General features: G+C 39.2%; 3 protein-coding genes across 7 annotated transcripts; all 3 read right to left on the bottom strand.

Annotated features, from left to right (window-relative positions):
- Positions 1 to 4,538: 4,538 nt before the first annotated feature.
- On the bottom strand, positions 4,539 to 6,620 carry LOC103420943 (zinc-finger homeodomain protein 2-like). 4 transcript variants are annotated; one of them, XM_029095036.2, is made up of 3 exons: positions 6,276 to 6,609; positions 5,931 to 5,983; positions 4,539 to 5,850 (listed from the first exon to the last, which is right to left on the bottom strand). In XM_029095036.2, the coding sequence occupies exon 3, from the start codon at positions 5,833 to 5,835 to the stop codon at positions 4,783 to 4,785; it is 1,053 nt and encodes a 350-aa protein (XP_028950869.1). In that variant the 5' UTR covers positions 5,836 to 5,850; positions 5,931 to 5,983; positions 6,276 to 6,609; the 3' UTR covers positions 4,539 to 4,782. The 4 variants fall into 4 exon arrangements, with proteins under 4 accessions (XP_028950869.1, XP_028950867.1, XP_070669757.1 ...); XM_029095034.2 differs by lacking the exon at positions 5,931 to 5,983 and having other exon boundaries at positions 6,276 to 6,620; XM_070813656.1 differs by having other exon boundaries at positions 4,539 to 5,980; positions 6,276 to 6,614.
- Positions 6,621 to 12,638: 6,018 nt separating this feature from the next.
- LOC103450577 (uncharacterized) lies at positions 12,639 to 14,582 on the bottom strand. The gene has a single exon (XM_008389942.4). It carries the CDS (start codon positions 14,580 to 14,582, stop codon positions 12,639 to 12,641), a length of 1,944 nt encoding a protein of 647 aa, XP_008388164.4.
- A 2,260-nt stretch (positions 14,583 to 16,842) lies between these two features.
- Positions 16,843 to 20,225, bottom strand: LOC103413836 (alkylbase DNA glycosidase-like protein mag2). 2 transcript variants are annotated; one of them, XM_029095178.2, is made up of 2 exons: positions 18,725 to 20,225; positions 16,843 to 17,060 (listed from the first exon to the last, which is right to left on the bottom strand). In XM_029095178.2, exons 1-2 carry the CDS (start codon positions 19,837 to 19,839, stop codon positions 17,039 to 17,041), a joined length of 1,137 nt encoding a protein of 378 aa, XP_028951011.1. In that variant the 5' UTR covers positions 19,840 to 20,225; the 3' UTR covers positions 16,843 to 17,038. The 2 variants fall into 2 exon arrangements, with proteins under 2 accessions (XP_028951011.1, XP_008350499.2); XM_008352277.4 differs by having other exon boundaries at positions 16,843 to 17,113; positions 18,725 to 20,203.
- Between the last annotated feature and the right edge of the window lie 1,762 nt (positions 20,226 to 21,987).

The raw sequence follows: 21,987 nt of genomic DNA on the forward strand, positions 1-21,987 counted from the left end.
ATTTATGGATCGTGTTTAGTTAATTCGCGATGGGCGATCCTTATGGCCATACATACTTAGGGGTGATCATGCTTGGTTAATCCGTGATGGGTGATCACTACCTAACAGATTCATAGGAGTGACTCTGCTTGGTTAATATGCTATGAGGGGTCACTACCTACATGGTTACTTAGGGGTGGCTTTGCTTGGTTAATCCACTATAGGGGGCCACTTCTTGTTTGGTTACTTATGTAGGCTTCGGCCGAATTACATCCCTCTAGCCCTAGATTTTAGTGTATTTATGAACGATAGTTTTTGAGAATCTTTGTGGTTTGAATTGGAAAAGCCGTTGGATGTCTGGGTGACTCCTTTGGAGTTTTTAGAGACTTGATTATGTTTTCATAATTACAAAATTATATTTGAGGTTTATAAACTGTGATCGATGATCTTTCTTTTTATTGATTATCACATACTTGTATTATTGTCACTCACCCGAGTTTTGCAGCTTAACCAAGTTATGATTTGACCAGTGCAGCTTTCTCATGATGTAGGCACTGATTTTACATGCGACAGATCTGGGTAGATTACTAGAAACCGCTTGATATTTTGGTTCTGTTGAGTAGTCCAGAGCCCGATGTGGTTAGATTTCGTTGAGTGGTCCGGAATCCTTACTCTTGCATATTTCCAAAAGGTTAGTCTAGAACCCTAGATTCGAGTGAATGAGAATTATCCACAATAGACCTTGTGAATATAAATTAGATTTACCATGTTGTTACTCATAATCCAAGTAGGGAATTATATAGAGTTTTTTAATTAAATTCATGAAATGATATGTTATCGCATTGATTGATTAATGTAGTTAAATGCTAAAATCATGCATCTTTGATTCATGAATTGATTAATTGATGGGATTGTGGATTGACGTTGGATATGATTGTTATTATTATGATTATTTTAGTTGATCAATGTGGCTTGAGAAAAATATTGTGCTTCATTGGTTATTTGATGTGTTACATATCGTTAGGGGTGGTTCGGTATGGGATACCGAATCAAAACACTTGTCCCGATTCCCAAACCAAAATTTTCGGGAATCCCAATTTCAATACCGATCCCAAACCAATTTTTCGGGAATCCCAATTTTCGGAAATCCCAAAATATTTTCGGGATTTTGGGACAAATCGGGAATCCCGAAATAGTTTTGGGCTTTTGGGGTTTTGGACTAAATTTAACATATTATGCTTTTGGGCTAAAATTCAACCTTGTATATTGAAAATTTGGGCTTTTGGGCAGGCTGCCAATCTACCCAATTTGTTGTTACACTAAAATTTGAATCTACACAAATCTGCCAATTTGAAATCTGTGCACAATAGCATCCTTAATCTGCCTATTCAATTTCTACTACACATGCATGCAATAAAAATAAATTAAGTGACAAATCCAAAAGCAAAAAAAATTAGTTACAAGCAAAGGTCTTAAAATAAATAAAGTAACAAACCCAAAAGCAAAAAAATTAGTTATGAGACAAAGTTTCAAAATAATTAAGTTACAAACCAAAAGCCAAAAAAGCAAAGCTTAAAGTTTATGAAGATTGTTGGCCTCTTCGGCCCCTAGCTTCTTGTCTGGCTATCTCTGCCTGCAACAAAACAATGTTTGATAAGGCTAAAAAACAAAACATCAGTGCATCATGTCCAAAATTTAGCAAATGTAAGCACGCATTTTGCTAAAAATTAGTTATTACAGGGATGATTGCTCACGAAACAAATAGTTCTCTGCAGAATTTCCCAAGAACCAGTGTAGACTAGAAATAAACATACTACATAGAATATCACAGAGAAACCTAGTCTTCGTTTTCTAATACCCACATAGCACTGCAATCAGTTAAACTTAAAAGTAAGAGAAGTTCCCAGATATTGTTTAAAAAACTAAAAATAAAAATTAGGCGTGTAAGAATGAAAAGAACCCAGTTAGATGTGAACTAGTAATGAAAGGAACCCAGTTAGATGTGAACTAGTAATGAAAAGAACCCAGTTAGATGTGAACTAGTAAATGTTGCAATAACAATTAAAAAAAGAAAAAAATGCAGATGATTGGGCATATTTGTGCTTTGCTTAACTAATAGGAGCAATTCAATCTAAACTTCAAGTCTGTTATTCTGCATTCCAGAAAATGAAATTGAACCCAAGGTGTTTGACGGAAAGACTGAGCGAACAATGTTCACTTAACCATTTTTCCCTTTGGTGCTTACAACCATTGAGTTAACCTTTGATAGTTCAGAAATGTGATAACAAAATTGAAAATTTATGCACTGAAATCAATCCGTTCAGATTCACACCCACAGGGCCACACCACATACAGATTCGAACTCAAATTCGAACTCACACATACAGATTCACACCCACATACAGTATACCCAAATGGCAATACACAATGATTCGAACTCCCAAATGCCGTAAATTCGAACTCACATACTCAAATAATGAACTTTATCGAACAAAAACGTACCTTTTGATAAAAAGCTCACGAATTTGAGAACCCAGTTGGAAATTGAATCTTTCGCTGAATAATACAGAAAAACTGAAGAAAAAAAATCGGGGAATAATAAACAAAATTAATTCCAAACCCTAAGTTAAATTTCAAAAGGAAGACAGAAATTAGATTTCAAAACACTAAATTAAATTAATTACCTAATTTGGGATGACAGAGATTCGAACTCAGTGCTGGATGGAGAGTTCCCCAGAGAGAGATCGTCGCGACAGAGAAAGGTGGCGTACAGGTGGCTGTGTGGTGAAGGAAGGCTGGAGAGTCAGATGTGGCGGTGGCCGGTGGCTAGCCGGAATTCTTCACAGAGAGAGAGAAAGAGAGATAAATGAGATGAGGGCTCGCTGGCTCGGTAATGGAGAGATCAGAGATGAGATGAGGAGGGCTCGGCCGCTCGGCTATTCGATAGAAATGGAAGGGAAGTGAACTGAAGTGAAGTGGACTGTGAAAGTGAAATGGTATGCCGTATGCAGCATACTGACCTAAAAACAAACCAACGGCATAGATTAAGTCCAAAACAATCAACGGTTCAAATAATTCTTTTATAATTAAAATATATATATATAATATTTATTTTTGGTTCGGTATGGGAATACCGAAAAAATGAAGATGCAAAACCAATTCCTGTACCGAAAATATCGGTTTGGTTCCTTATAACATACCGAAAATTTCAGGAATTTTGGTTTGGGATCGGGATTTTTTCGGTTTGGTTTGGAATTTTTGGGATTTTTTTCCAGCCCTACATATCGTGGATGGAGGTATCATGTTGAAAACATAGTGATTTATATGATGGATGGAATGAAAACCTTGAATGTCATGTGGGTTTGTTGTGTAGCCCTGAACCTAGTAATTTCATGCTTGTTAAGTTCTAATAATTGATTGAGGAAGACTATGTTTTTCGATTTGAACGTACTGTGATAAACGTCGAAGTGTAATGAATGGTGAACTACGAATAGTTTGATCCCTATTAAGGGTACGTAGGCAATCTAACGAGGAGGTTAGATGTAGCCATAATGTATACGAAAAATCAATACGCAATTCGAGGCTTGAGTGTATTTGGTACATATCCTGGAGACGGGATATGTTAGATATACAGATACTTGGTGATGCCATGTGTCGATCCTAGATATATGTTGGGATTGGTGTGTGATAGTAATAGTATTCATTCTAAGACTAAGAACATGCGGAAATTTTTTTTACTTCCAATCAATTATACTTGGTATACCTGGCTATATTTCTCATACACTAAAATATCTCTCTCACATGTAACTCTTTTGAATGTATTTTAATGTTAATATTTTGAAGGATTACACATTTTGGGCATCAATCTCTAAACTCATATTGGACTTGGACTTATGGAAATCGATGGAAGGCCCAATTAAGCCCAGTCAAGGTCAACATGCTAAAGTTTCAAGAAAATGTAGACTCATAGCGTACTTATGTCTTCGAGACTTCGACCACAAAACAAAAACATGGCATGAACATACTCATGTCATGTTTTTATTTCTTCATTTTTTTGTCAGAATACTCATGTCGAGTTACACACTTCATATCCTTCCCTTCAAAGCCTCATCACGTTGAGAAAACCTTTTGGTAAAAATGGTTGGTTAAGCCAATTTTCACATTAGATGAAATTATCATGAAATAAGTCAGATTAGATATAAAATTAGTGTGAGGCCAATCGAAGTATACAGACTCGTAGCATACTCACGTGAAGTTTTACACACTTCATTTTCCTTCCTTCAAAGTCTCAAATTTTATTATGTCATGGAGTATCTTATGCTCTAAGGTTTTTGACTCTTAGATACGGTCTTTACAGTTGATAACTCTAAAATTTAAGATATTCCAGAACTACAAAATTTTCTTCATTTAAAGGAGAGAAACTTTTGGTAAAGTTGACCGATTAAAGCAGCTTTCACATGCATTATACAAAACCAAAGTGAGATCAAGTCACATGAAATGAAATCAGCGTGAGGTCAAGTAGAATCAAAATACGGAGATGTTTTGAGTTCCTGGCACCCTTTATCCAACTTTATCTCCATCACAATTCCAGGGCATGGCAAAACTAATACAAGATATTACTAAATAAGAAATTAAAGCTGAATACTAAAAGCAATAACAAAGTCCTCCCTTCACTACTGACAAACAATCATAATCATGCAAATATCTGATCTAGCTAAAGCTAGGAGCCTAAGCCTCTCTCATGTTTATACAAATCTCACTTAATTAACTCTCATAATCTTAATCACTACTCTTAATCTCCACTTAATCTTCAGCTGCTGCCGCTCCCTCCCCACCTTCTCCCTCCACATTGTCAAAAGACAGACCTGTAGCAATGGCATTAGTAGTAGCAGTGACGTCACCCTGCTTCTTAATGGTGTTTTTGTTGTTGTGCATCCAAACCCTAAGCACCTGCCTCTTCACTCCCACCTCCGCACAAAACCTCTCCACCTCCTCCTCATCCTGCTTCTGAATTCTCCACCCAACCCTCTCCGCAAACTCCATCATTCTCTCCTTCTGCTCCACCGTAAACTTTGTTCGAAACCGCTTCTTCGACAAAGCAAACGGCGGCACCGCTCCACCCTCAAAAGCATTCAGATCCTCGCTCGAACTCTCCGTCCCTCCTCCGCCGCTACCGAACGCCATGTTCACCGGCTGAACAATCGGAGGCATCGAGTACTTCTGATGGTGGTGATGATGATGGTGCAAAGCCGAGGAAGGCGAAGGCAGCGGCGGCGGAAGTTGAAGTGGAGTCAGCATTATGCTCGACCTTCTCGACCCGGGACTGAAAGCCGCCGTCTCCCCGTCCACCTCCTTGCGGTGGAAGTTGCGGTGGCAGTCGCACGCGGCGCATTTCAAAGCCTCCAGCGTCCCCTCTTCGCCGCTCGGCATGAACTCTCCGCAGCCGTCGAACACATTACCACCAATGTTCGCCGCGTGGTTCTTGAGGCACTCTCTGTACCTAACAACTTTTCCCAAAGACTTGGGCCCACCACCACCACCACTGCCACTGAGTCTGGCTCCGTGTGGGGCCACCGGGGTGCCGGATAGGGCACGATCCGGATCTGGGTCGCGGATCAACGGCTGCAACGGGAGAGCAGCTGGGTTGTGGTTGTCTAGGGTTTGGTGCTGGTGATGAGGAGCAGTGGCAGAACCGTAACTTCCAGTGCCATTGTGAATCCCAAGTCTTCTCTTTTGCTGGTGATCTGCTGCTGGTGCTGCTGCCGCTGACGACGGCGATGACTCTTTGGCACTTAAATGAGCATAGCTTAGCGAGCCTGACGTCCTCATTTCGTTATCTTGAGCTCTAAAATCCATGGATTTTTTGATATTCTGTCACAAAAGCACACAATCTTCAATTATTTAATACCAAAAGCTGTCACAAAAGCATCATCGTCTCGTTGATCTCAAACCAGTATTTGTGTACTTTCTTGGGGTTCCAAGTCCTTCTGTTAATTAATCTCTGCTGTTCGAAAATAAACAAAAACAAAAACACAAAAAGGAAGAAAAATGTTTCAAATATATGACAAAATTAGAAGCTATATATATAGCTATGTAGCTGAAACTCTAAATGTATATCCATCGTGTTCCTAGAATGTATATTTCTCGTCTCCAACTTAGACTAAATATTAGGGTGCTAATCCCACCAAAACCTGGCCATGTCGTAATTTTCAACAGTTCTTGCCAAAAACACAGCTTTTATGGAGAGAGAGAGAGAGAGAGAGAGAGAGAGAGAGAGAGAGAGATGAAACGCTCACAGTTTGTAAGAAAAAGAGAGATAGAAACAAACAGCTGCAACAGCATCTTCAGCATGACTGCTTGAACATCTCTATGGTTTTAGAGAGAGAGAGAGAGAGAGAGAGAGCTGGGAATATGCTGGGTTTGAGCTGGGTCCGTTGAGATGTTGGTGCTTTTGTGCTTCTGTGCTTCCAACAAGAGACAGGTTGGTTGCTTGTGGTGAGGCCAGCGGGAAGGATAAGAGTACAACCAAAGCAACTAGTATAGCAAGTAAAAATAGAGAGAGAGAGAGAGAGAGAGAGAGAGAGAGAGAGAGTGAGAGGGAGGAGGTGTGCGTAGTGTACTACACTGCTCACACTGGCTCTCTCTCTTTGCAAGTTTGCAGATTACAAAACAACCGACAACGTCATGTTCAGACCTCCCCACGCCCTGCCACAGTGGGGCCTAACCCTTACACCACAACCCCTTCCCCCCTCTTCCATTATTGCCCCTTTTTTTCCATTTCTTATCTCAACACACTTCACCTCTTAAATGACCCAAAATTGCCCATTTCCAGCTACCCCTTGAAGGGACGTAAACTTGGCTTTGATATTCGTCACTTTTTGCTTATTGTTTCCTTAATAAAACACATACTAAGAAGACTAATTAACTTTTACTTAATTAGGTTCAACACCATTGGTAGGCCACAAGGATTAGGATACTACTAATTCATTAGTCAAATCATGATTTGAGACTTTTGAGTTGTTGAATGCATGGTTTGAGCAAAGTTATACTTTGTAGTCTATGTAGTTTTCGTGAGATTGACAATGCGAGGGTAAATTGGAATTTTGGGATGTTTAAATGTTAGCACTTTTCAATTGAATAGATTATAATACAAACAAATGATTTATCTGAAACAATTACTGTGATCGATAAAGCAGCTCAAACACGAATAGATCTTCACGTTTAAGCAATGAGACAAAAAATAGGTTTGAAAACATACAAATAACTCAAATGATGAAAACACCAGGGATGTGCACTTCACGTGCTACATTTGTTGAAATTGTAAAGAAATTAAATCATTATTTCTTGAATTGAAACAATTAAAGCTTGTAGTTTACTAATCGTTCGAATTTAAGGATAAAGACTTAGTCTTGACCATTTTTTCCAGGACATAATTAACGTGCAAGTAACAATGTGAGGATAAATTAGACATTAGCTACATATATTATAGTGCAGACAATTAACTTACATGAAACAATTGCAAATATCGAATGTGAATTAAGTTTCATACAAATGTTATAATACGAACATTTAACTTACCTCAACAAACCACAGTGATCAAAAAAGGCAAAGCAAACGCCAATAAATCCTCCTATGTCTGTTTCAATACAGACATCTGATTTAATTAAAACAAACACAGTAATTGAAAAGATTGCTCAAATGTGAATAAATCTTCATTCTCCTGTTATAATACAAACAACTGACTTACTTAAAGCAATTACGGTGATCGAAAAAGATAGTTAACACACGTATAAATCTTTATTTGCATGTTGTACAAACAAATAACTTACCTAAAGCAATCACAATGATCGAGAGAAGGTAGCTCAAATGCGAATAAATCTTCATACTCTCGTTACAATACAAACAGTATAATTGACTAGTTACCTCAAGCAAACATGGTAATTGAAAAGGGCAGCTTAGAAGCGAATAAATCTTCATACGCTCATTTATAAAGCAGACAATTAACTTACCTAAAATAATTACAATGATCGAAAAGACAGTTCAAACGCGAATAAATTTTCACATTCAATAGTAAATTAGATCATTATTACATAAGTTAGGACTGGTTTGGTATTGATGTGCTTTGAAAAAAAAACTACTTCTGCTGTGCTGTGAGAATAAACTCATTTTTTTGTCAATTCACGATTTCAGTTTTTTTTCACAAAAAACTATGAAAATAAGTTGTTTTTAAGTGTTTACCAAACACGTTTTTGAGCTCAATTTTTTTTATACCCAAACATTTTTTTAAGCTCAGCTTTTTTTTATACCAAAATACTTTTTTGAGCTCAGTTTTTTTTTATACCTATTTTTTTTTATAAAAACATCTCACTACCAAACCAGTAGTTAAATTTAAATTGCAACCATACTCCATGTCTAACTAATTGTGTTATAGGATTCCATGCAAGAATAACTAAACAGAGAGTGGGTGAAAGTGAAAAGTACTGTTAAAATGGTCCACAGTAGTGGTCTTGTCGTTTTCCCCCCTCTCTCTCTCTCTCTCTCTCTTAATTTCAGACTGTCTCTCACTAGCTCTGTGAGTCTGATTCATATTCATAAGCATCAAGGAGCTGAGGAATTAAAAGAGCTAACGTGCGGGCTTCTGCAACGCTCTGATCTGATACAACAACGCTTGCCCCAACCAAAGCAAATAGCATTGCCTTTCCTTTCTCGGATGCAATCCACTGATTAGAAACAAGCGGGAGACCAAAATTTTAAATTAAATAATGTATTATCGATGAAAAAATAAGTACGTTAATCAATACTTAATAGATACATGCTTTTACTGATCATCAGTTTTTTGTTTTGTTTTTTTAATCCAGCTTCCCACCAATTATATTCAAGTTTTTTTTTCCCTTTCAAAAATTAATTTCAACCTTGAATTTAATGCACTTATATGTTTTAAGGAACTGAAATAATGGAGAAAATGTACACGGAATCTGTTCCTTCTACTTTTTCTGCTCATTGATATGTTCCTTTCTTAATCAAACTAAACAGTGAAAACAGTAACTTTACTATTATACAGTAAATTAAGCCACCATGAATGTACCTCCACAAATCTTATGTTTTTATAAGTATAAAGTCTTGAGCTCGAGTTTGATACCAAATAATAACTAACTCATTGTGCGGTTTAATTGAAATCTTACATGTCTTAATGTAATTTATTTTTCCTTTTGGAAACAATACCCTTCGGGTTTGAGATAATTTTTTTTTAATAAATTACCGACTCACATGTTAATACATGTGTTTGACATAATTAATATGTAATAAATTTAAAATTTACGTGTTATAATATAAATGTATATAATACCATGTCTAATCGTGACTATTGTACTAGGAGATTTTTGGGATTCTGCATTTTGGATGACACATCTACTTCACTACCTGAGGATACCTAACCTCCATGGCTCACAAATTTAATGGGACGTTACTCAATTATGTTAGGCATGTCAGGAGTGTGATTATTTAAATACGAACTGACAAAAGAAGATCCAATGAAAGCATACTGCAAGCAAGCATGACTCCATAAATTATAACTCCACATCAATTTATCTGCAAGGTATTATACAGAATTTTAGGTTATAAATAACAGATTGTGAAAAACCAGATATGACATTTTAAAACTTAGTTCTTCATTCGCTTGAAGTTTAAAGAAGTTTAGCGACGGCCCACACCGAATATGGACCAAACCGTCTCATGGCATTTTTAATCTATGTCACGTAATGTTCTAATATGCTAACAACATAATATTTGGAAGTTACTACAATCTCAGGTGGCAAAGAGGCGACACCAAGGTGCCAAACCTTCTCGTAGATGTCAGCTTCATTAATTGACGGGTGATTATTTGGTATGGAAGTCGAATCTAACATCTACTGTTCTACATACTAAGAGGTAGAAATACCACCTGAAAGTGAGGGTAAGTGATGATAATCCAAGCTCAGGGAAGTACATAAGAGATCAACGACGCCGTTTCGTGTTTCTCGACACTGAATCACTGATCAAACAGGGAAGTGCATGAGAGTTCAACGACGTCGTTTCATGTTTCTCCACTGAATCACTGATCGATAGGTAAGAGGGTCTTGTGCCTACAAAAAAAGGGGCAACAGGTCCTACAATTGTGGGCCCGAAAGATTCAAAAAGATATGGAAAGCGCAAAAGCCCAACTCGTCCAGTCAAACGAAAGCTGTAACATCTAGTTTTTCAACGGTTCAATTGGGTCTACGACCCACTATTTTTAATAATATTGTATTGTTGATATAACCACCAATCACTATCAACCTGGGAGATTGATAGGCCCAATTACAGATATTGTCCCTCTTGGGGTCCATGCAATTGATAATGAGATGTATTTTTCTAAAAGGGCATTTGGGTCATAAAGTATTAACCATTGATCTCAGAAAAACTAACGAAAAATTTAAAAATTTTCTTTTTTAACGAAAAGTTATTTTTAAATGTATAATTAATAGTGACAGTTAAAGATAAAAATGTGATTTTTCGTTAAAAGTGAAGAGTACCGGAATGTTTTGTTAAAACTCTCTATTTTATTTGTGGTAATAACCTATCTATTTTGTAATCACTTAACACTACAGTTTTAATAATTTATCTTTCATCTGTAGGTAGAAGGTTTTAAATTCAATTGTATCCTAGTAAATGTCGTTTTCCGTCACTACGCCTATGCATTCCGGTGAGCGCAATCCTCATCGACTCTCCATCCTCTAATAAGAAAAGCTCCAGCCGCCACCTCTTCCCTTTGAGCCTGGTTGGTAGGTGGCGGTCCTTCCCGTTTCCTCCTCTACCTCTCTCTTCGTCTCTCTCTTTCCCACATCCCCTTAAGTATTGTTTTGCGCGCCATCTCTCCCACGATGGTAGCTTGCCCCAACTCTCCAAAGATGAAGGCATGCCCCATCTCTCCAAAGATAGTGGTTTGCCACAATCCCTGATTGTCGGTATATGTAGGTATGAGTAACGTTTCAATTTGCCACAACCCCTATTTCTTGTTATTGTGCACCAAATTTCCCTTAGCTCCAATTGAACCACAAATCCCTAACCCATACTACAAATCTAGTCCTCAAGACTTTCTTTTTGCAGTCAAAATGCCCGAACAGCCGAACCGAGCTCTTATGTTTGCTACCCACCTCGAGAGCAGATCATCGCTTATTAGTATGAAGGTGTGCGAAACCAAGACCTTGGTTTCCCCACAGAGCGTTGTCCCGCCTCTTTCTCTGGTTATGAATTCATGTCTTATTTTTCAGCGTCAGGACTGTGTTCTTGATGGTCCCTGGGCGATGGATGTAATTGTGAGGGTTGGCTGCTCCAATTGAATGGTAGTTCTTTTTATAAGTAACTTTAACGAAAAGAAGCCAGTACTGTTTATTTTAACGAAAAATCATATTTTTACATTAAAAAATCATAGTACTATTCATTTTACCCTTTATTTTGTTCTTATTATTAAAACTCAAAGTTTTCAAACCTTTTTTATTAGTTTTTTTATTTTATTTTATAATATTGTATGTTTGTGGTTTAACTTTTTTTTATTATTTGCGGCTTTTAAAGTCTGTATATGGTTAAATCTAGGGGTAAACAATTGTTATTTTAGTGTGCGAAATTAGATGTGTGGGATGTTGGTCGCCTCTGGTTTATAGGCAGTTGTGACTTGTCACCATCGCCTACACTTCTACGGTTTTTTCTACTAGCCACTATTGAGCTTCTATTGGGTGGACCGCTTCTATTGGGTGGACCACTGTTGAGGTTTATTATTTTGAAAATTTTAACGAAAAGTTCTTAATACTGTTTACTTTAACGAAAAATTATATTTTTACACTAAAAAGTCAATACTGATACTATTCACTTTACCCTTTTTTTTGTCTTTATCATTAAAACTCAAAATTTTAAAACATTTTTCATTAGTTTTCCTTTTTATTTTTTGGTTGAAGCCCTTTTATGTGTTTCCTTTATGTATTATTTTTGTAAATTCTGCAAATAAGAACCATTACTCATGCTTTGATGGAGATTTTTTTTTCTTTCTATTTGTCATACTTTTCTAGGAATATGTAAAATGTAATTTGTCTATTTGGACTTTGTTTAATGAAGTTCTGTCCCGTTGAACAAAAAAATAAATATAGTGGTATCCTAAAATTTTATTATATAAAAAAATTGGACCTGAAGTTTGGACTTCTTTCATCACATAACACTAAAATTGTTTTTTGAGTTTTCTTTATTACACTCAATGTCATATATTTATTTACATGGCTATGGTAGGATTCCCAAAATGTAATTGTCGAACGGTAGAAATAGGGGCATATATAAGTATAATAAATATATATTATACTATAATATATATGTTATGCGATCTATATTGAATTGATGATATAGAAATGATATCATTTCTTCGTAAATACGGTAATAGTTGTATCTTGATTAGTTGAAATTTTATAATAAAAAGGTATGTGTTGTGTTATTATTAAACTATGCCGTATAGTAAATTTATCGTATTCTAATACGTCGAGACCAAAATATAATATGTGTGACTATTTCATTAAAACTATGAAGTAATTATTATTAGAAAACTCATCAACCTTATTCCAATCACATATAATTATTGGTTTAATTTATAGGATATGCTCTCACAGAAAAGATTGCAACGGGGGACGAATTGAAGCATTTGATGAGAACGAAAGAAAGATCTCTTCTCTCTCTTCACCCACCACTACTTTTCCCCACCCTTCCCCTCCTCCTCTCTCGCCACCTCTCCCCTCACTCTCACCAACTTCAGCCCCCAAACTTGAGACAGAGCCACCGTAATCCCCAAACCTCACCTCCATCAAAACTCCCATTTTCCCGCCAACCAGCTTATCTTTAGCTGCCCATCTCTGTATTTTACCCGACGTCGTTTTAGGCACACACCCACTTCTCACCAGAACCACCGTCCCAACTTCCACTCCCTCTTCCATAACCACACCGTTTCTCACTCCGTCACATATTTTCCTCAAAACTCCAATGTTTTTCTCCATCCTCTGCGTCTCCGCAACCACCACAACGGTGTTCGAAACCTCAAACGCCGCCAAACACCCACCTCTCAGAAATCCCGGGTTGCTGTTATACGCCACCGTCTCTACGTAATGAGGGTGGATTTCCATCCCCACGTCGTCGTTTGGGAGTCTGATCACGTCTACGCATCGGCCCATCACGAAAAGATACCGATCTTCTCCTTTCACGACACCCCTATCGCCAGTTCGAAGAAATGGCCGACTCAACTTGTTCTTAAGTCTTCCGTAATAAACTTCACGAGTTAAATTTGGGTGGGCTAAGTAACCAGACGCATTGCTCGGAGACGAAACCCAAATCTCTCCTTCGATCCCATCCTCGACTGCCTCGTGTGTCTCTTCGTTTACTACCACAATGTTCATGTCCTCCAACTGGTCGTCATTTTCGTTGAGCCTTGCGCTCGGCAGGAGCTTGTTGTGGGATGGCAATGGCGTGTCTGATCGCCACGCAGTTGAAACAAACGTGCAATTCTCTGCCAAGCCATATGATGGAGAAATTGATGACGGGTTTAATCCATAAGGCTTAAACACATCGACAAATTGCTCGACCGCGTCGCGGTAAATAGGCTCGTTGATAATGATAAGATTTTTCATACTCCATAGATTTATAGGTGAAGTTCCTTTGTCAACCCCTCCGCGTTTGACAACGAGCGGCAATGTGAACGACGGAACTGGAGTGCAAGTGGCGTTGAAGTTCGAAATAAGCTCGAGCCAAAGCCGTGGCCTGTTAACAAATGCGCCGGGCGATGTCAAGACACATGTGGCTCCGGACACAATTGTTAGCAACAGAAACATTAGGCCGCAATCGTGGTACTGCGGCAGCCAGGACACGATCACGCTGTTCGGGTGAAGATCATAGGCCTTTCTCGCTGTCCTAACGTTATGTGCAGCTGATCCTGCCGTGACAAGCACCGGCTTTGGGATCCCAGTTGCACCTGAAGTGTATTGAACCAAATACAAGTCCTCTGCTCTGCAGCCATTGTATGGTGAATGTTGTAACGTTGTATCTTTAGTTTTGATGTCGTCTATGGCGATCCATCGAAGATTTTTCAATCTTTGGACAAGATCTTTATCGGAGGATGGCAAAGATATGTAATGCTGAATTCTTGTGATGTAAGTAGAATGAGCTAGGGCAGCTTTAGGCTTTGTTTGGGAGAGGGCTCTTATAAGGTGGTGGAAGTTCTGGTTAGTGAAAGAAGGGTCGGGCGGGGAAACAGGCACGCTCAAAAGGCCGGCTCGTTGGCACCCGAAAATGGTCTCAACGAGCTCGAGGCCTGGCGAGCATAGGATGACAACGGCGTCACCTCTTTGGAGTGGGATGAGCAGTTGAGAAGCAATGCATTGCACTGAGTCATTCATCTGGCCATATGTTAGGGTTGAAGTGGCCTCATTGGCTGAGCCATCTTCAACCCAAACGAAGGCCGGCTTGGACCGGAAGGCAGGGAGGCTAGCCCATACCGGAAAGTAGAGATCCACCACAGGCTGGTCAGGATAGGAAGGGTCATAATTCTCATAGTTCATCATGGTGGTGTGTGCTTGTTTTGTGTTTTTTTTTTTTCAAGTGGCTTATACAATCACTTGAGTGCATTTTATAGTTTCAAAATAGGCTAAATTGCATTAATAGTCCTCACAATTTAAATGGATTTTCACTTTTAACCATTAATATTTTTGTTGTATTTTCAATTCTGAAGTCTCATGATATAGCGTGAGAGGTGTCCTACATCTGAGTGAGATGATGTACACAAACACAAACATAAAGAACATTGGACCAAAGTGAAAGTAGAATAAAACTACCACAACGAAAACGTAAGAAAAAAAACCACATAAACAAAAGTGAAATTTCGGATTAAATACACGAACGATTAGCTGAACTCTCCCTCCAAAATTGGCATAGAGATGTAGAGAAAAAGACATATGGCGTTGTCCATAGTGTATGAAACCAGAAAAAGAAAGGAGAGAATAAGAGATATTCGAGGAGAATATCCCACTCACTAATCTAACAACTGGAAAAAGAAAGCGTCGCAGATCACCATTGTTGTGTTGATGTCGAAGTTTCATGTTTTCTAGCTGCTGTCTGTGAAGTGTGTGCGCGGTATATTTTGCCGTCCTAAATTTTTTGATTGTACGTGGAGAGAATATACGTATATTTGTATGAAACTACCTTTTTGATTTCTTGCGTGACAGGTAAATCCCCAAAGGATTAGATTTGGAGTGTGGGAGACATAATTAAAAAGCATGGGGAATGGTGAAACATAATGTTTGTTTATTTAAGGTTTGCCGATTACTACAATGAGGAGGTCTGTTTTATTTTGATCCTATGTTACTTTGTACGTGGAAGGAATGATGTGTCCACTTAGAGCAAGTTCATCCATTTTGGGAGGGTGAGGGTAATGGTAAAATACTTGAATTGTCCTTATTATTCACTATGAGCAGTAATTATCTTTGTGCAGTTCTATCCGTCTGAATATGGCAAAAATGATTACTATTCACAAAAATATTTTTTAGAAATAAATGTGAACTTTGTAGGTTTTTTTTTTTTTTTTGGGGAAAATAAAATGATTGTCTAATTCCAATAAATGATTTCAAATACAAGGCAAAAACATACCATTACAACAAGCATTATTAATTAAACTTAGGGGATAAAATCAGTGTGGCTCAGTCTGTTTTCCCTTGGAGTGTATGGATCTTCCGTGGAATGAAAAAGATGGTTGGGTAATTATAAATTTTTTAAAAATGTTTTTGGATTTTTGATCGCTGGATTAGTCCTAGCCATTGATTTCTAAATTTTTTTAAATTAGATGAGCCAAATTGTACCACGTGGCACAACAGAAAAATTTTCATTATTTTACCGTTGGCCCACTACCAGCGGGCTCAAGGCCCCGCTATTACGGACCGTGTTCTACTTTGCCCTCTTAACTTTTAATTTGATCCACGAGCCGCATATATTTTTAACTTGTGTCAATGTCCTTCCGATGTTATAAGTAGCATGATCGGCCTCTTCTCTCTCTCTCTCTCTCTCTCTCCCCCAACACATTAACTGCAGTGCAGATCGAAACACCACAAGGAGCATCACGCTTGTTGAAAGGAAAAAAAAAAACGAGAAGGCGGCGTCGGGGTCGCCAAATTCGGTACTATTCTGGTTACGTGGAAGCGACATAGGTATTTCAGGGAGTGTGAGAGATGAGAACCTTGTTTATAAAAGCCTTGCGGCCCTGCCCAATTTTTAACTAATGGGATATTGGCCCAAATGAACCATGGGTTTGGGGCCCTTTGGGCATCATCATCACTACTTGAATTTCCGGCTCATTTGGGGGGGGGGGGGGCGGAAAACATGAAGAGACTCAAAAGGGAAAGAAAAGCAATCCCTCCTAGTCACTGAAAATCGTTAGCATCATCCTCAAAGTTTTGAATGCAGGAATTAAACTGAAACATAGTGAATGCACGGGTACCTTAGCGCTAGCGATCAACCGCTAAGTGAGAAGCCGAATCCAGAAAATACACCTCACGGAAGCTAAAGTCTTGTCCTTCGATATTTACTTGTGAACAAAAATGCACAGGGCTGTTTTAAGTACCAGGGCAAAATCCAAATCAGCCAAGTTATGGTCTCAGATGTTGAAACCGCGCCCACACCGAGCGCCGGACCACATCCACAGGTGGTGGGTGTTTTCTGCGTCTACTGAACCTTCAGGGGTAAAGACGTTGAAGAATAGCATTCTATCGAGTCCTACAAGAGGTCTCGTCGCCCACTTAAAGTCGATGTTTTCTAAATTGAAGACAATAAAACTTGAGCACAGACAGTTTTTATTCAATCCCAAAACGTAAGTACAGAATAGGGTTCAACACACTCTGATCCTTGGAAGGGCTTGAATGTCACATAGCTTTTAGCAGCAAATTTCCGCACGCGAACTATTCTTGCACTGCCCAAGCTGAGTTGAGAAAAGATGCGGATGGACTGACAAACGTCTCAATTCCATTCCCGTTCAAGGTGCCCAGGAACAGGCCCTGCATCACATGGCATGGAAAAGGATAGTTCACCATGAATGCATGCACCATTCCTTCCATAGAAAGTGAAAACAATTAAAACTCTTACATATATACATTTATTTCATCAAATAGCGAAATACGATGAAAACTGAACTATCTAAACCAATCCAGAGTTCATACTCAAAATAACAATTACAGAAATCGATGGTCACCGCAATCAAATAACAAGCAACAAAGAAAAACTGCAAATGCATGGTGCATCATGTAATATTCATTCACGAAAATCTACCACTACCACCCGCTGAACCAGATACAGGGGCAATAAGAAGAGATTTTCGCAGACGACTAGAATATAAATAAAACAAGGACCACAAGCAATGGTAGACCAATAGTTCTTACTATCGTGCATGGTCCTCAAAGATTATATCGACCCAAAACACTCTTAAGGGCTCTCAGTCTCTAAGAAATTTCTTCACAACAAGCCAACAGTAACAAAAACTGAAGAACCACAAAACTAATACCATAAAGCCATCAACAACAGAGAAGAATTGAAAAGACCTGCTGACAAAAGTGATGGCCTTACCTTGTTCTACTATACACATTTACATCTGAGAAAAGTACAAGCATGTTTCATAATTCATAGCCCTCGAAGAATACCAAGCAACTAAGCTGACGTGAATAAATTGGGAAACAACCTACGCTCGCTCTTAAAGGGTTCTAATGAAGAAAAATTCCAAATAACTTTCGCATTTTGGATAAATGCCGAAGCGTTGAAATGGAAATACTTAAAGTTGTGAAATTCAAGCGTTGCCATGGGAGAGGTAGAAAGAAAAAGTTGCTGGTTGTGGTCCAAATGAAAGAGTACCCATTAATTTCCTTAGTAAAACACGATGCAAGAACCCATGGAGGAGAGAGGGTGCATAGGGAGTTCAGTAACAGAAGAAGAAAGCAATGTAGTCAGTTTACATCGCTACATGTTATAAAACCTATGTCTGCCATTTAAATCCAAAAGAAAGAGTGCTTATTATCTTCTTACATTTAGCATGATGTACTAGGACATGTTCACCTTGTGTTTCAGTGGAAGAAGGTAAATTTCACATAACTTGTTGACACAGTTCTTTTAACATAAGTAAAAGTGGCCAAATCTCCTTTCTCTTCTCCATGACGCCAATAAAGAGACACACGTTGTAACGTTAACTAAATGCCCTTAGCTCTAGGTCGTTTGTCAGTCCAAAAACCATGGAGGGAACATGAGAGATGAGTGTCGAAAGTATATAGAATCTTAGAAGTTCCACTTACTTTGCGTTACGACAATGTTATAAGCACATAACAAAATAGGCAACGTATAACAAAGTAGTACGGAAGCACAACTTCAACAACAGCTAAACTCTACGAGTGAACACAAAATTACAAGGAATAAAAAGTTGATATAAAAAAAACATGCTTCAGCAACGAACACGCAGTGTTACACTCCCACAGAGTACGACATAGTTCAGAGAAAGTGAAGCACAACTTCAACAATTGTAAATTGTAATATTCTCAAGCAAACTCAGTAATCTTCCGATAAGTACAAGACCCGGCATTTCGAGTGAACACTCCTAAAATACACTCAATATGCACAAGTATCAAGCAAATGGATTTATTTGGGGATTAATTAAAGTGAAAGGGGTTAAAATTTATACCCAATGTTAATAAGACTGCTGAGGGAATCCATAAGCTGCTGTTGCTGGGGATGCTGCGAGTGCTGCTGCTGCTGCTGAAGCTGCTGTGGTCGCAGACAAGCACCGGCTGCCACGGCGGCTGCGCTGGAAGGAGCCCCATTTGACTCGGAAAATCTCCACATATACATCGTCGCTACAGACCGGTATGGCCGCCACTTTTCGCACAGCTGCTCCATCTGCGACGGCCGAGGCAACTCCTCGAGATTGTACAGAAGCTGAACGCCTTTTCGGATTCCGAGGTCGTTGATCGGAAGCACGTCGGGCCTGTGCAGCGAGTTAATCATGAACATGTGCACAGACCAAGACCCGATCCCGTTGACCATCGTCAGCATTGTGAACAACGACTTGTCGTCCATATTTACAATCGCCGAGTCCGACAGAATGCCGTTCTGGTACTTCCGCGCCAAGTCGTGGAGGTAACTCGCTTTCCGGCCCGAAATTCCGATTTGCCGGAGCTGCTGTGGCGTCTGGGCGAGCACGGTTTCGGGTACGACGCAGGCCTCGCCGCCGCACAGCCCGATGAAGCGCGTGTAGATCGACGTGCCGGCCTTGTATGCGAGTTGCTGGTAGAGAATGCTGCGGGTTAGGGCGAGGAAGGGTGTGTGGAAGTTGTCGAAGGTCGGCCGCGGGTGGCGGTCGATCAACGGAGCTAGGAGCGGATCAGCGTTTCGGAGATAGCGAATCGCCGTCTCGATCTCTCCCTCGCAGGAAAGCGGCCGCGCTACGATTTTGGGCGCCGCAACGGCGCGCTGCGGGACGGTCTTGATCTTGGAGGCCTTGGTGGCGGCGACGGGTTTGGGAGTTTCGGATACGGCGACGATTTGATGGGAGGAATTGGGGTCGGCGGTATCGGGCGAGAGCTTCCGGATCTTTCGGGGGCGGAACGGGATTTTGGAAGGGGGGGAAGAGGTCTTGGACGGAGCATTGCTCAGTTCGGTGGGTGTGGGGCCGACTTGAGCGATTGTGGTGTCGTCGATGGAGTCATGCTGCGGCGGCGGCTGAGCCGGAGTCGGAGCCTGAGTGGGAGTCTGGGGCTGGTCTTGGGCTTGGGTTTGGACCTGGGTTTGCTCGCCCATATGTGGTGAGTGTGTTTCAAAATCAATGGATGGGTTGACTGAGAATACGTACGGCGGTGGCTGCTTCGGTGTCGGTGTCGGCGGAGGTGGCGGAGTGCGCGGTGGTTCAGTTGGAGGATGGAATTGGAGACATCAAAAATTGGGAGCGTTTGTGTGTAGAGAGAGAAGGGAAGGGAATGTAGTTTAAGAATTGACTGTAACGAGTTTCCGAACGAGTTTAAGCGACAAACTCAGAAGTCTTAACTCAGTCGGATTTGTATTTTTATGTTTTGATTTCTCCTCTCTCTCTCTCTCTCTCTCTCTCTCTCACTGCGAATCCGAGAGTCCTTTAAGAAAGCAACAGGTGGCGTCCGTTTTCTCCTCCGACAAGTAAAAAAGTTCATCCTATAATAATAAGGATAAATTGCAGCAATGAACCTTGTAGTTTAATCAGTTTTTTCTTTCGTCCTTATAATTATGTTGTTTTACTTTTGTCCTTGTAGATTAGTTCCATTTTCACTATTAGTCCAACACATTAACTTCATCTTATGTCTTCTTCTTTATACATATTGGTTATGGTGGAGCATGATTGGTGTGTTCCCCGTCCGACGTAGTTATTATGATCATGCGTAAGACAATCTCCCAATTTTGAATGTTCAGGAGATGACCTGTGTTTTGAAGATCTAAGCCTTCTAAACCAAAATGCATAGTCGCATCATGAACATAGGTTTTTTGGTCGTAGAATGTAATAATCAATAGTATATATTTATTTGATTTACCAAGTCTTTCTTATGTTTTGTGCAAATTAAATTCCAAGTCATATTCAGCCACATATAGAGTTTGGTGGGTATCTTGGTCCAAAATTCGATGTACATAAAGTATACATGAATAAAAATAGACGTTGGAGTTAACGGATTGGACCAATAGTCGAAATGAAACCAATCTATGAGGACAAATATGAAATAAAATAATCTAGAGGGATAAAAGTGAAATATAACTATGCCACAAGGTGGATTTCTGCAATCTAACCAAATGAAAAGTTAATAAACAAAGAAGTCCAATTAGGGCTTTGGTGTGCGACGCTCCTCTGAGCGCGTGTTGCACGTGAGTAACCATTGTGTTCTTTGCAAAATTGCAGTACAAATTGATTGTTCTTTTTATTATATCTTATTAAACATGCCTAATTTGATTAATAATGACCTTGCTCATCCATGGAGTTGCATTATTACCGCTAAGAAATATGATTATCCACCGTTAATTAGTAATGTTAGTTGGCTTGGATTACTTAGGGCTCATATATATGTGTTTTTAAAATGATTAAAAGCGTTTTTGGGGAAAATGTTTTTTTATATCAATCCTTATAAAAATCCAAGTGGATTTTGGAAAAAACCTTTAAGTGCTTCTTGAAAAAAACTCATATCTGGTGTTTCTTTCAAAAAACACTTAAAATATTTTTGGAACTCAAAAAAACCCATAACAGGCTTGAGGACTTCTGGTTCTGGAAGGCACGTGAGTCTGAACGCTGTGTTGAATGTGCAATCGACACTACACTACATAGGTACCTGTGCAAGTGAGGCGTCGGTCGGTCCTATAAATTGCACTAGCGGTGTGAGGAGTTAACAACTGGACGTGTTGCAACCTAGGGATCACCAAGCAGCTCTTTCACTCTATAGGGATTGAGATACCTCATTGATAAAAGTTTATATCTTAAATTGTTGTGGTGAAGTTCGTCATGTTTTAGGCTTAGCGTGAATGTTCCGTCGAAGAGTTTAAGTTTGTCATGTTTTAGGCCTAACGTGAATGATGTCAAATTTTTATTAATTATTTACACGTACGACTGATATATAAAGTTTTTTTTTTACGACAAGTACTATCTTTCGACTACGTTATTACCATGTGAACTGTTAATCCGGTAAAGCCTATTAAATATTAATGGATCGGTTGTACAACAATACTAGAGTGAACTCGACTGCCTTTTGGACAATTAGGGCCCATTATCAAAACAAAACTTTGGAAATGTAAACTGTAGATTGGGCCTTAAACATCACAATTTAACAGGCTTAAACCCAAAGATCTCGTCATAAACAGAACTAAATTTCCGGCCCCTCTCCTGCATATCAACGCAAAAGGTGGTAAAAAAAAAAAAAAAAAAAAAGAAACTTTAACGAA

The sequence above is a fragment of the Malus domestica genome, chromosome 15 (genome assembly GCF_042453785.1).
Source record: "Malus domestica chromosome 15, GDT2T_hap1".
Classification (NCBI taxonomy): Eukaryota; Viridiplantae; Streptophyta; class Magnoliopsida; order Rosales; family Rosaceae; genus Malus; species Malus domestica.

Coding starts and splice junctions, on each gene's coding strand:
- LOC103450577 (XM_008389942.4), bottom strand. CDS start 14,582: ATGATGAACTATGAGAATTATGACCCTTCCTATCCTGACCAGCCTGTG.
- LOC103413836 (XM_008352277.4), bottom strand. CDS start 19,839: ATGGGCGAGCAAACCCAGGTCCAAACCCAAGCCCAAGACCAGCCCCAG. Junction 17,114..18,724: donor AGCAGTCTTATTAACATTGG/GTATAAATTTTA, acceptor TTTCTATGGAAG/GAATGGTGCATGCATTCATG.
- LOC103420943 (XM_029095034.2), bottom strand. CDS start 5,835: ATGGATTTTAGAGCTCAAGATAACGAAATGAGGACGTCAGGCTCGCTA.